The sequence below is a fragment of the Canis lupus genome, chromosome 9 (assembly GCF_048164855.1).
Source record: "Canis lupus baileyi chromosome 9, mCanLup2.hap1, whole genome shotgun sequence".
NCBI classification, from domain to species: Eukaryota; Metazoa; Chordata; class Mammalia; order Carnivora; family Canidae; genus Canis; species Canis lupus.
The window spans coordinates 18,914,217-18,926,936 of record NC_132846.1 but is presented as its reverse complement, the minus strand read 5'-3'; the positions used below and the strand labels follow the sequence as shown (position 1 = coordinate 18,926,936).

At 34.2% G+C, this 12,720-nt stretch overlaps 1 protein-coding gene across 16 annotated transcripts in view; it reads right to left on the bottom strand.

The window, feature by feature from the left end:
• Window positions 1-12,720, bottom strand: part of MIA2 (MIA SH3 domain ER export factor 2) — a 91,081-nt gene that overhangs the window by 42,193 nt on the left and 36,168 nt on the right. For 9 of the 16 annotated variants that reach the window (XM_072838396.1, XM_072838394.1, XM_072838404.1 and 6 more), the window contains 4 exons: window positions 6,753-6,824; window positions 3,600-3,710; window positions 2,757-2,828; window positions 2,120-2,224 (listed from right to left, as the gene is read on the bottom strand). In XM_072838396.1, the coding sequence (XP_072694497.1) occupies window positions 2,120-2,224; window positions 2,757-2,828; window positions 3,600-3,710; window positions 6,753-6,824 (360 nt within the window). Of the gene's footprint in view, window positions 1-2,119; window positions 2,225-2,756; window positions 2,829-3,599; window positions 3,711-5,163; window positions 5,191-6,752; window positions 6,825-12,720 lie in introns of all 16 variants that reach the window. The other 7 variants (XM_072838395.1, XM_072838393.1, XM_072838403.1 and 4 more) reach the window with 1 other exon arrangement.

The following is a 12,720-nucleotide window of genomic DNA, read 5'->3' as shown; positions in this document are numbered from 1 at the left end:
AAAATGAAAAAAAAAAAAAAAAGAAATTGGATACCCAGCATGCAGTCATAAGAAGTATTAGAACATGGCATTAGTGAATATAGAATATTTTATTTCAAGAACCTTAGTGATTCAAAAGGAGTTAGATGAAACCTTAGTGATTCAAAAGGAGTTAGATGAAAACAACCCCAAAGAGTAAGAAAATCTAGGGATAGCCGGGTGGCACAGTTGGTTAAGTGTCTGCCTTCGGCTCAGGTCATGATCTCAGGGCCATGGGATGGAGCTGCACAATGGGGGGATGGGGGGGAGTCCCCGCTCAGCGGGGAGCCTGCTTCTCCCTCTCCCTCTGCCTCTGCCATTTCCCCCAACTTATGCTCTTTGGCGCTCTCTCTCTGTCAAATAAATAAATAAAATCTTTTAAAATTTTTTAAAAATTAAAAAAAAAATTTAAAAACTAAAAAACTGTAAATAATGTAATCAATGAAAAATTTTCCCATGGAAAAATTTTAACTGTATTGGGAGCATTGTGGGCCAGGAAATATATTTAGATGTGTGAGGAGAGTGTCTATATATATGAAGAAGGAAGAGGGTAAAAGCTAAATCCTCATTTGATCTACCACCAGAAATAGTTCTAGCTTTAGGCCCCAGACCCAGAGCTTCAATAATTCTGTATTCTCTGCCCTCTTTCAGCCTGGGTGTAAGGAGCTGGTACTAAATGCTACTTGCTTTGATTATTAAAATTTGCCCTGCAAAAGACATGAAGAGAAATCTCAGAGGAAGACATAGACATGGCCAACATGCACTTGAGAAAATGGTCTGCATCACTTGCCATCAGGGAAATACAAATCAAAACCACAATGAGATACCACCTCACACCAGGGAGAATGGGGAACATTAACAAGGCAGGAAACCACAAACCCTCTTACACTGTTGGTGGGAATGTGAAATGGTGCAGCCACTCTGGAAAACTGTGTGGAGGTTCCTCAAAGAGTTAAAAATAGATCTGCCCTACGACCCAGCAATTGCACTGCTGGGGATTTACCCCAAAGATTCAGATGCAATGAAACGCCGGGACACCTGCACCCCAATGTTTATAGCAGCAATGTCCACAATAGCCAAACTGTGGAAGAAGCCTCGGTGTCCATCGAAAGATGAATGGATAAAGAAGATGTGGTCAATGTATACAATGGAATATTACTCAGTTTTCATTAGAAACGACAAATACCCACCATTCACTTCAACGTGGATGGAACTGGAGGGTATTATGCTGAGTGAAGTAAGTCAATCGGAGAAGGACAAACATTGTATGTTCTCATTCATTTGGGGAATATAAATAATAGTGAAAGGGAATATAAGGGAAGGGAGAAGAAATGTGTGGGAAATATCAGAAAGGGAGACAGAACATAAAGACTCCTAACTCTGGGAACTAGGGCTGGTGGAAGGGGAGGAGGGCAGGGGGTGGGGGTGAATGGGTGACGGGCACTGAGGGGGGCACTTGACGTGATGAGCACTGGGTGTTATTCTGTATGTTGGTAAATTGAACACCAATAAAAAATAAATTTAATAAATAAATAAATAAATAAATAAATAAATAAATAAGAATGAATGAATAAAAATAAATAATAATGAATGAATAAATAAATAATGAATGAATAAATAAAAATGAATAAAATGAATAAAATAAAATGAATAAAAATTTGCCCTGGATTACTTTCACTACTGGAGGAAAAAGATGCCAGGAGTATATACTTTTATACTCTATACAAAAGAGACACAGCAGATTGCCCTACTCTCCTGCTTTCCAGAAAGAATCTAATCTTGCTCCTAGCATGGGTCAGTCATGAGTGTGTCTAGAACATTTATAATTATATATTTACAGTTTAAAAGTCCCTATAGGGGTGCCTGGGAGGCTCAGTCCATTAAGCTTCTGCCTTCAGCTCAGGTTATGGTCCCAGGGTCCTAGATGGAGTCCCAAGTCAGGCTCCCTGCTCAGCAGGGAGTCTGCTTCTGCCTCTCCCTCTGCCTCTCCACCCTCCCTACTCATGCCCACTTTTTCTCTCTCAAATAAATTTTTAAAATCTTTTTTTAATTAATTAAATTTGATTTAATTTAATAAAAGTCCTCTCTCTAGAGTACAAACCTGTTTCCGGCTTTCCTGAAGTTGGGAATTTTCATTCAAAGCATCTTTTATAGCTATCTTAAGTCGTTCTTCATTCATTTGAAATATTTTGAAGGTCATTTTGGCCTAAGTAAAACAACATATCAAGCTTATAAGAATTAATTTAATACAACAGCTTTTTACAAATAGTCCCTAAAACATGGAATTAAAGACAAAAATACGCCAACATTAATAGAAAAGGCAGTGTGGGGTAGCAGAAAAAAGGCTAGTCTAGCATCAGGGTCCAGTCATAAATCTGCCACAACTTGTCATGTGGCCTTGGACCAAGGATTTAACCACTTCTAATCTTTTATGTACTGTGTAGCAAATTTTGTGAACTTTTTATTATCAGGCCTCTCTAGAATTTAAATTAGATGAGAGCTTTCCAGTCTATTTTGTCTACAATGCCAAGTACCTTCAACAGCGACCATTATACACCAAGAGTTCAATAAATACCTGTCCAATAAAAAAATGAACTTTCCTGAAGTACCTTCTACAAAAGAACTATATTTAAGACCCCAATACCTCAAATTGTAATATTATACCTTCTTCTTTAATCATAAAACAGTAAAATTAAAATGATTTTCCAACGCAACAGACCTAAACTAATTCAACTTACTTCAGCTACTTGTGATTTAAGAGATTTTGATTCATCTTCTAGGGACTGTATCCTTTTTGAAATATCCACCATCTGAAAAGACAGCATCAATCAAAAACAAGTATTTCTTTACTAAATTTTCCCAGTTCCTAAGATGCCACAGTGTTAACCTAATGTAACACAGATACAGTGTTAACCTAATGTATCTACTCAAAAAAAATGAGGACTCAAATTAAGAAAACCTCTCAGCCATATGCTTAAAGGGATTTTATATGAAAGTTGGACAACAATAGTATTCATCTCATCTTTAATATAACACTTAAATTATATAGGCTCAAGATAAGTTCACTGATATCGTATCTTACTAAATAATTCCATACATCAATATCTTCCTTACAGATTTTAAAATAAATGACAAAGCTAAAATGTTTTCAAAATAATTTTTAAGTAATAAAAAAAACCACTATGTATGTGGTTATTCAACTCTACTTACGTGAGCTACTTAATAGTGCATGTAGAAAATCTCTACAAGATAAGCAAGAAACTTAACACGGTAACCTCTAACAAATAAAAAAGCTAGTGGATCTCGAAAATTTTACTCTGTACTTAACAGCCTTCTGTATTTTTTACAGTGCATATAATACTTTAACTGATCCTTTTTTTTTTTTTTTAAGTAGGCTCCATGCCCAGCACGGAGCCCAACAGAGGGCTTAAACTCAACCCTGAGATCAAGATCTGAGCTGAGATCAAGAGTCAAACATGTAACCAACAGAGCCACCCAGGTGCCCTGACCTCCACATATTAATTTTTTAAAATCTAGTAACTTTCCTTTTCCTATAGTCTCCTCAAACACAAAAACCTTACCAATTCATCTTGTTCAGAGTGCTTAGATTTCTCTTCTTTTAACTGGTTTTCCAAAAAAAGTATTTCATCCTCAAGATCAGATTTAGACTTGTTCAGCTTTTCATAGACTGCCTAAAAAAGAGGAAGCCAACTTTATAAGATAGACATAAGACTTTTTTGGTTATGATAAATCAAATATAATCAAACACATATATTGTAAATCAATAAAATTTTGTTTACATATTTGTTCACTGTTATAACATTAAATAAAAGTAATGCTAGCAGGGGTCAGCAAACTTTTCTATAAAAAAACCATAAAGTAAATATTTTAGGCTTACAGGCCATGTAGTCCCTGTCCCAACTATGCCTATGCAGTAAGAATGCAAAGACGTGTAAATGAATGAGCGTGGCTGTGTCCCAGTAAAATTTTATTTACAAAAACAGGTGGAAAACCAAACAATCTGATTAAAACTGGGCAGAGGACCTGAACAGACATTTTTCCAAAGAAGACATATAGATAGCCAACAGACACATGAAAAGATCTTTAACATCACTCATCAATCATCAGAGAAATGCAAATCAAAATCACAATGAGGTATTGTCTCACATCTGTCAAAATGGCTAAAATCAAAAGGACAAGAAATAACAAATGTTGGCAAGGATGTGGAGAAAAAGGAACCGTTGGGCATTGTTGCTGGGAACGTAAATTGGTACAGCCACTGTGGAAAACAGTAGAAATACTATATGATCCAATAATTCCACTACTTAGTATTTATTAAAAAAAAAAACAAAAAAAAAACACTAATTCAAAAAGATAAATACACCCCTATGTTTATTGCAGCATTATTTACAATAGCTAAATGAATAAAGATGTGGTATATACACACACAATGGAATATTACATAGCCATAAGAAATGATGAGATCTTGCCATTTGTGACAACATGGATGGACCTAGAGGGACCTAAGTGAAATAAGTCAGACTGACAAATGCCAAATGGTTTTACTCATATGTGGAATCTAAAAGACAAAATAGACAAAAAGCAGAATCAGACCTATAAATTCAGAGAATAAACTGATAGTTACCAGATGAAAGATGGTGAGGGGATGGGCAAAATGGGTGCAGGAGAGTGGGATATCAAGCTTCCAATCATGGAATGAATGAATCATGGGAATAAGCATAAGAAATATAGTCAATGAGACTGTAATAACATTGTATAGTGACAGATGGTAGCTACTTGTGGTGAGCACAGCAAAAAGTATAGAGATGTTGAATCACTATGTTGTATACCTGAAACTAATGTAACATTTATGTCAACTATACTCAAATTTTAAAAATTTTAAAAAAGAGAGAGAGAACCCAGATTATAGTTTGCCAACCTCTGCTCTAGAGCATTATAAAGTAAAAAATGAGAAATAAGTCTGATTTAATATAATTAAAGATATAATGAAAAATAAACTCAAAAAATAACCAAGATCACTTCACAATAATGTTCTGCATTGAATTATTTTCTGGGATTCTTTAAATTTTAATGATTAGTCACTGAATTATTCCAAATGGATTTTAAATACTGTAATAAACATACCTCTGATATTTGTGATCCTTCAACAAACTTGTTAAAAAAAAAAACCAAAAGATTCACAGAATTTAATGGAGACCAAAATTTAAAAAAAAAAAAAAAACTTATTTATAAGTATTTCTCCAACTTTGGCTATTTGATTACATGAATTCCCTGACTTGAATCAAAATTATTCTACTGTTTTGATTTTATCTACTGATTCAACCATCAAATTTTTTAACTATATCATATATAGTTAATAGGTTTACCAATCTCAAAAATAAACATTACATGTTTTTTAATTATAAAAACCAGAGAAAAATTTCCAAAATGTTCACTTAGACTTTATTGCTAGATCCTATAAATTCAATGCCTTAAGAATAAACTGGTTTTATTTTATCCACAATACTACCAAACTTGAATAAATGTCTTCACTGTCCAGTTTTTACTCTTCCATTACACTAAATGCCTTCCACAATTCTTTCTTTTTTAATCAAACTAATAAGTTACTACTGGAACAGGAGATAAAACAGAAGGTCAGTAAATAAAACAATTTCACCAAGTTCTTAAGGATTTTAGTAGGTAACAAATGAAGAAAGTTTAAGAAATTTGCTTCATTTGGAATTCAATTTATAACTTCCTTCGGATTCTACTAAGAAATTCTGAAACATAATCTATAGATTTTTTTAAGTTTTCATTTTAACTCCAGGTAGTTATCATCCAGTGTTCTATACATAGACTTTCTGATGGTTACAGATATCAGTGACTAATAACAATCAAGCTGTATTGTCTGAACAGTACACCAAAAGAACAAAGTCCACTGTCTTCTACATTAATATTAGTATGCTACTGACAACATTTCTATCTCTAAACAGTAACAGGGCATGCTTATCATTTACCCTAATCTGTTGTAGCTTTGCTAAATGACAAATTTTTATTATTTTCCTTCTTACTCCTAGCTAAATCATACCTGGCTCAGGACAGCAGACTATATATCTCTTCCAAAGCCTACACTCAGTGACATCATGTTGGTAACTTAAAATTGGGAGTATTTACACAACAGAACCAAGCAAGCTACAAATAAGGACTCCTACTCTCTAGAGAGCCAGCTATTAAATATTTACCAGCACATCACTGCTTACAATGTAAATCTTTGGTCTAATTCTAGTCAGCTCCTGATACAATGGGGATGAAGTAAAGGCAAGTACTGCCACAATTTACATAATTTATTGCTGCCATCTATTCCTAAATTTATGAAAATGAATCCTATTTTTCCTTTCTAGAGCAAACTGAATGGAAAAAAGGAATGGTTACCTTAATATATTTCATTCCCAAGAATGAAAAATCAAGAGCTTCTATATGGCCCTAGATTCCAGTCAACTAAATATGCCTCACTTGAAACAAGTTAGGAAGGAGAGCTCACATTTTTTAAATATTTTATGCTACCTAATGTTCCATTTCTTATAATTAATTTTTCTTTAACCTTTAACATCTAGAAATGCTCTTTGACATTTCCTGTAAAATAGTTTTGAGGAGAACACTGTTCTTAAAGTTTATGTTATTTAGCAAGAATCTTTCCCCTAGCTTTTATAATTATATGTATTACTTGTTTTTACCTCCAAACTCTGTGCTTCTGTTGACTCCTTCTCAAAACTGGCATCCTTTAAAGATGATTCTAAGTCTTCATACTGAAAGAAAGCAACACTGTAAGGAAAAACTCTACAAATTTTATTCTAAATTTATATGAAGAAGCTGACAAAATCCACTTCCACATGTATGTCTGATTTACTTCAATTTGCTGAGATTCAAGTTCTTCAAATATGAGCACTAGAATAGAGCCAGGGCAGCTTACATACCACAGCCTCCTAACATGGGCAACAAAATGGTGGCACTTCACCCTTAAGACTAAGAGAACTATCTCAACTCTGCCCATTCATTAAAGAGAAATCAAACACAAACAGGCCATCAGAAATTTTCATTTGTAATTCAAATCATACAAAAAAGAAAGCAAGTAGGCAATATAAGATCTTTAAACATGCAAAATAAGGAAAATGAAACATACAATGCTGTAAGATTTGGCAAACTGCATTTATCTCATCAGTGCTTTTAAAAAAAAAAGTGATTATATGGAAGATTAAGCTATTCAGACCATCCTTCTCACTAGAACAAGAAGAGATGGACAAAAACACTTCAAAAAATAGGTATGTGTGAAGGATTCAGAGAGCTATCCATATAGTGAGAATCTGTGATAGAAGAAGGAACCCTCAGAGAAGCAAGTTCAGCGTTTGACGTTTCCTTCTCCCCGTCCAAAAGCAGAGAAGGATAGGCCAAGAAACTGAGAAACTAATACCAATCTACACTCGCTACCTTATAAGAAAGTCTAAACCAGAAACAGACCAATCCCTTGAAATAAGGTCAAATTTCCAAATATTTTAACTTTTAATTAAAGTAATCTATGATTTCTGATGTCTCAGACTAGCTGACTATGAGAATTAACAGTAAGTCCTCACTAAAGAAAGCTAACATCATCCACAACTTCAAATTTTTCTCTTATACAACCTGGCAATGATGAAAACAAGAATTGACTAAGCACCACCAGAAGAAAAACTGAGCAAAAGAAACAGACTCTTGAAGGATGCAAACAACAAAGTTTCCTGTTAGGAGGCACCTGGGTGGCACAGCCCATTAAGCCCGACTCTTGGATTCAGCTCAGGTCCGGATCTCAAAGTCCTAAGACTGAGCCCCGCACAGGGCTCTGCACTCAGCACTGAGTCTGCTCAAGATTCTCTCTCTTCTTTTGCCTCTGCCCCTCCCCACTGTGTCTCTTTCTCCTCCTCAAATAAATAAATCTTAAAAAAAAAAGAATTTTCAGACATTAAAATAAGGTCAATATGTAAAAGGAACTAAAAGGTGAACTATTAAGCCAGAGAAAAACAACTATGAAAAGGGCCGCAATGAAACCATAGAACTGAAAAAGGTAATAAATGAAATTAATATCTCAATAGATAGTGTAAAACATTACACACAGATGAAGACAATTAGTAAAATGAAAACTACCTCAGAAGAAAATATCCACATGAAGTGTGAGCAAAATAATAAAAAAAAACACATAAGAGATACATAAGATATAGTAAAAAGTTGAAATACAAGTATTTAGAGTCCCAGAAGAAGAAAAAAAGAGGCAAAATATAATTGAAACAAAGTAATAGTCAAGAGTGTTCCAAAACAAATGAAAGTTATTAAACCACATTTTTAGAAGTATCATGAATTCCGTGAACAATAAACAGAAGAAATTGTACCTAGACAACTAATAATACTGCTGAATAGCAAAGACAAGGAGAAAAATCATAAAGTAGCTAGAGAGTAAAGTTTTCTTATAAAACTAAACTGTACCTACCCTATAACCCACCAATTCTAGGTATTTACTAAAGAGAAATAAAAACACATGCCCACAAATACATACACATACACACACACACCTGGTAGAAAGATAACAACTTTATTCACAAAAGCTAAAAGCTGGAAATAACATATTAAAAGGACCATGGATAAACATATTGTGATATATTGATACAATACAAATTAACTTAGCTTTAAAAAAAGAACTACTAATATATCCAACAACATAGTTAATTTCAAATATAATATTATTTGGATAAAGGAAACACAAAGGACTATGATTTCATTTATACAAACTCTGCAACAGAAAAAACTAATTTATGGTGCTAGAATAAAAACAGTGATTGTTAATAAGGGTAGGAGACTGACTGAAAATGAGCACGAGGGACACCTGGGTGGCTCAGTGGTTGAGCATCTGCCTTCGGCTCGGGTCATCATCCTGGGGTCCTGGGATCAACTCCTACGTTGGGTTCCCACAGGAAGCCTGCTTCTCCCTCTGCCCATGTCTCTGCCTCTCTCTGTCTCTCATGAATAAGTAACTAAAATCTTAAAAAAAAAAAAGGCATGATAAAAATGTTGATGGGAATGGTCCATCTTAATGGGAATGGTAAATACACGGGTGAATATGAATACATTTGCCAAAATACACTTAAAATGTCCATTTAACTATACAAAAATTACACCTCAATTTTTAAAATGGAAGAGAAAAAAAAACCTAAAACATATAATACCATCAATTGATACCAAAATTAAATAAAACTTATAGCTGACTCTGACAAACAATATAGCAGGAAAAAAAGAAGTAGAATGAAATGTTCAAAGTGTTCAAAGAAAATAATTGCCAACTTAGAATTCTAGAAACAGAATTATACAAAATGTATATTATACACTATCAGACAAATAAAAACTGGGAGGATTTATCACCAGTGTACTTCACAAAAGGAAAGATTAGGGTAGGGCACCTGGGTGGCTCAGTGGGTTAAGTGTCCTCCCTCAGCTCAGGTCATGATCCCCAGGTCTGGGATCAAGCCCTGTGTCGGGTACCTGCTTGGCAGGGAGTCTGCTTCTCCCTCTCTCTCTGCCCCTGCTTGTGCATGCTCTCTCTCTCTCTCAAATAAATACTTTTAAATAAAATAAAATATTTTTTTAAAAAGGAAAAAGATTAGGGTATTCAGAAGTAAGAAAAATCATCCCAAATGGCAGCTGAAATGAAGGAAAGAATAAAAAGCAACGGAAATAATAAACATGTGGACAAATCCAAATAAATGGTCACTATTTCAAATAGTAATAAAATGATTTGGAGGTTTAAAGAAATATAAAAAATCCAAATATGTATCATAGGACATGGACAAAAAAGGGGCAAGTGGAATTAAAGTATTCTAAGGTCTTTATATCATCCAATAAGTAGTAACAGCACTAACTTATATTAGATATTAATAAATTAAGGATATATATTGGAATCTCTAAGGTAACCATTGAAAGAATATAAAATAATCCCTAAGTAACAAACCCACTGATATAGAAAATACTGAAGTAAGGAAAAATAAACTATTTTAATAAAAAGGAAAACAAGAGGGAAGAGAAAAAAGAACACAGATTAGGTGTCAAATAGAAACACTTAAGATGGTAGATTTAAGCCCTAATAATGAGAAATTACATTGACTCCAAATGAAATAATAGTCCATTAAATACAAAGATTTTTTTAGACTGATTTAAAAAAGCAAAACTCTATACTATTTTTAAAAGAGACAACACAAAACTATATAAACAAAAGTAAAATAATGGGAAAAGATCTATCATGCAAATGCTTAACAAATGAAAATCAAAAATTCCTAAAGATAAACAGGGGTATTTCATAATGATAAAAAGCTCCACCTAACCAGGAAGATAAAACAATTCTAAATGTGTATTCATCTAACATAGCCTCAGTATACATAAAATTGGCAAAATTAAGAGAAAAGCAAATGCACAATCAAAATGGGAAACATACTTCTCTCAACAACCAATAGATACCATGAATTTAAAAAGTAAGAAATGACTTAATTTTTATATTTATATACCAAAAAACTAGAGTAAGTAAAATAGCATTATACTGACATAAGGGTAAAGAATGTATGTATTTCTGTTAAACATGAAACAGTTACCAATACCAATCCTATGCCAAGCCATAAATTAAGTCTCAACAAACAACAAGGGACTGAAATCACAGAGAGCATACTGTGAATTAAACAGAATTATGGGCAGCCCAAGGGGCTCAGCAGTTTAGCACCGCTTTTGGCCCAGGGTGTGATCCTGGAGACCGGGGATTGAGTCCCGCATCGGGCTCCCTGCATGGAGCCTGCTTCTCCCTCTGCCTGTGTCTCTGCCTCTTTCTCTCTGTGTGAATTAATAAATAAATTAATAAATTTTAATGAATTAATAAATAAAAATCTTTAAAAATATATAAATAAATAAACAGAATTAGGCCAAATTAAACTAAAAATAAATAAAAATAAATTATTAGGAAATCTCTATTTATTAGGAAATGAGTAAGTACCCTACCAAATAACTAGTGTTTAAAGAAGACATCGGGCAGCCCGGGTGGCCCAGCAGTTTAGTGCTGCCTTCAGCCCAGGGTGTGATCCTGGAGACCCGGAATGGAGTCCCACATCAGACTCCCTACAGGGAGCCTGCTTCTCCCTCTGCCTGTGTCTCTGCCTCTCTATCTCTTTCTCTCTGTCTGTCATGAATAAATAAATAAAATCTTTTTTAAAAAATAAAATAAAATAAAAATAAGACATCACAATAAAAATTTTTAAATATTTTATACTGAATGATCAGGAAAGCATGACATAACCATAGTGGGTAGATGTTTTAATGAAAGCCAGAGCAAATTATAGCTTGAAATGCACAAATTACAAAAGAAGGGTTAAAGTTCAATGATTTGAGTACCTACCCCAGAAAGTGACCAAAAAAAAGTTAAAAAAAGTGGAAAAAAAAAGAATAAAGTAAATAGAAAACAAAGTAAAAAGAATCAACCAAGCCAAAAGATTGTTCTTTGAAGGCATTAAAAAAATTGATAAACCACTGCCAAGGCTGATAAAGGATAAAGAGAAATGGACAACCAACCAGTATCAGGAATAAAAGGATAGATACCTCACTAAAGGTTCCACAATGTTTAGAAAAATACAAGAGAATAAACACTAGTTCAGCAATGAGCAAATAAAAAATGAAATTCATTTGCAATAGCAACAAAAAGAATAAAATATGTAGGAGTAAAGTTAACACAGAAAAAGTGCAAGCATTATATTCTGTTTCTTTTGTTTAAGTTTTATTTCTACGTAATGTCTACATTCAGCCTGGGGCTCGAACTTACAACTCTGACATCAAGGGTAGCTAGCACGCATTACCAAATGACCAAGCCAAGTGCCCCAAACCTTACTCTCTGAAAACTACAAAACATTATTGAAATAGAGAAGACCCAAGTAAATGGAAAGACATCTCATGTTCACAGATCAGAGACTTAATGTTAAGATAGCACTACTCCCTAAATTGATCTACAGATTCAACATAAACCCTATCAAAATTGCAGCTAATCTGGGGTGCCTGGCAGGCTTAGTCAGTGGGGCATAGGACTCTTGATTTCGTGGTATTGGTTCAAACCCCATGTTGGATGTAGAGATTACTTAAATATCTTTTTTTAAAGATTTACTTCTTTATTTTGGGGGCGGAGGGAGAGAGAGTCCGAGCAGACTCCAAGCTCAACATGGAACCCAATGCAGGGCTTGATCCTATGGCCCTGAGATCACAACCTGAGCCAAAATGGAATCAGACACTCAACCAGCTATATCACATAGGAGCCCAAAAAATACAATCTCTTAAAAAAAATTCCAGCTCATCTATTCACAGATTTATAATTTCAAACCTTATTACAAAGCTACAGTGATCAAGACAGTTTGGAACTGGCATAAAGACAGACATAACAGATCAATGAAACAGAGTTGAGAATCCACAAATGAACCTTCACAATTACAGTCAACTGATTTTTGACAACAGTGCCATGACAGCTCAATGGGGAAGGAAAAGTCCTTTCAGCAAATGGTGCTAGCAAAAACTGGATATCTACATCCCAGAGAATGAGGTTGGACCCATTCCTACCTCACACAATTCACAAAAAAACTAATTCAAAACAGATCAAAGACCTAA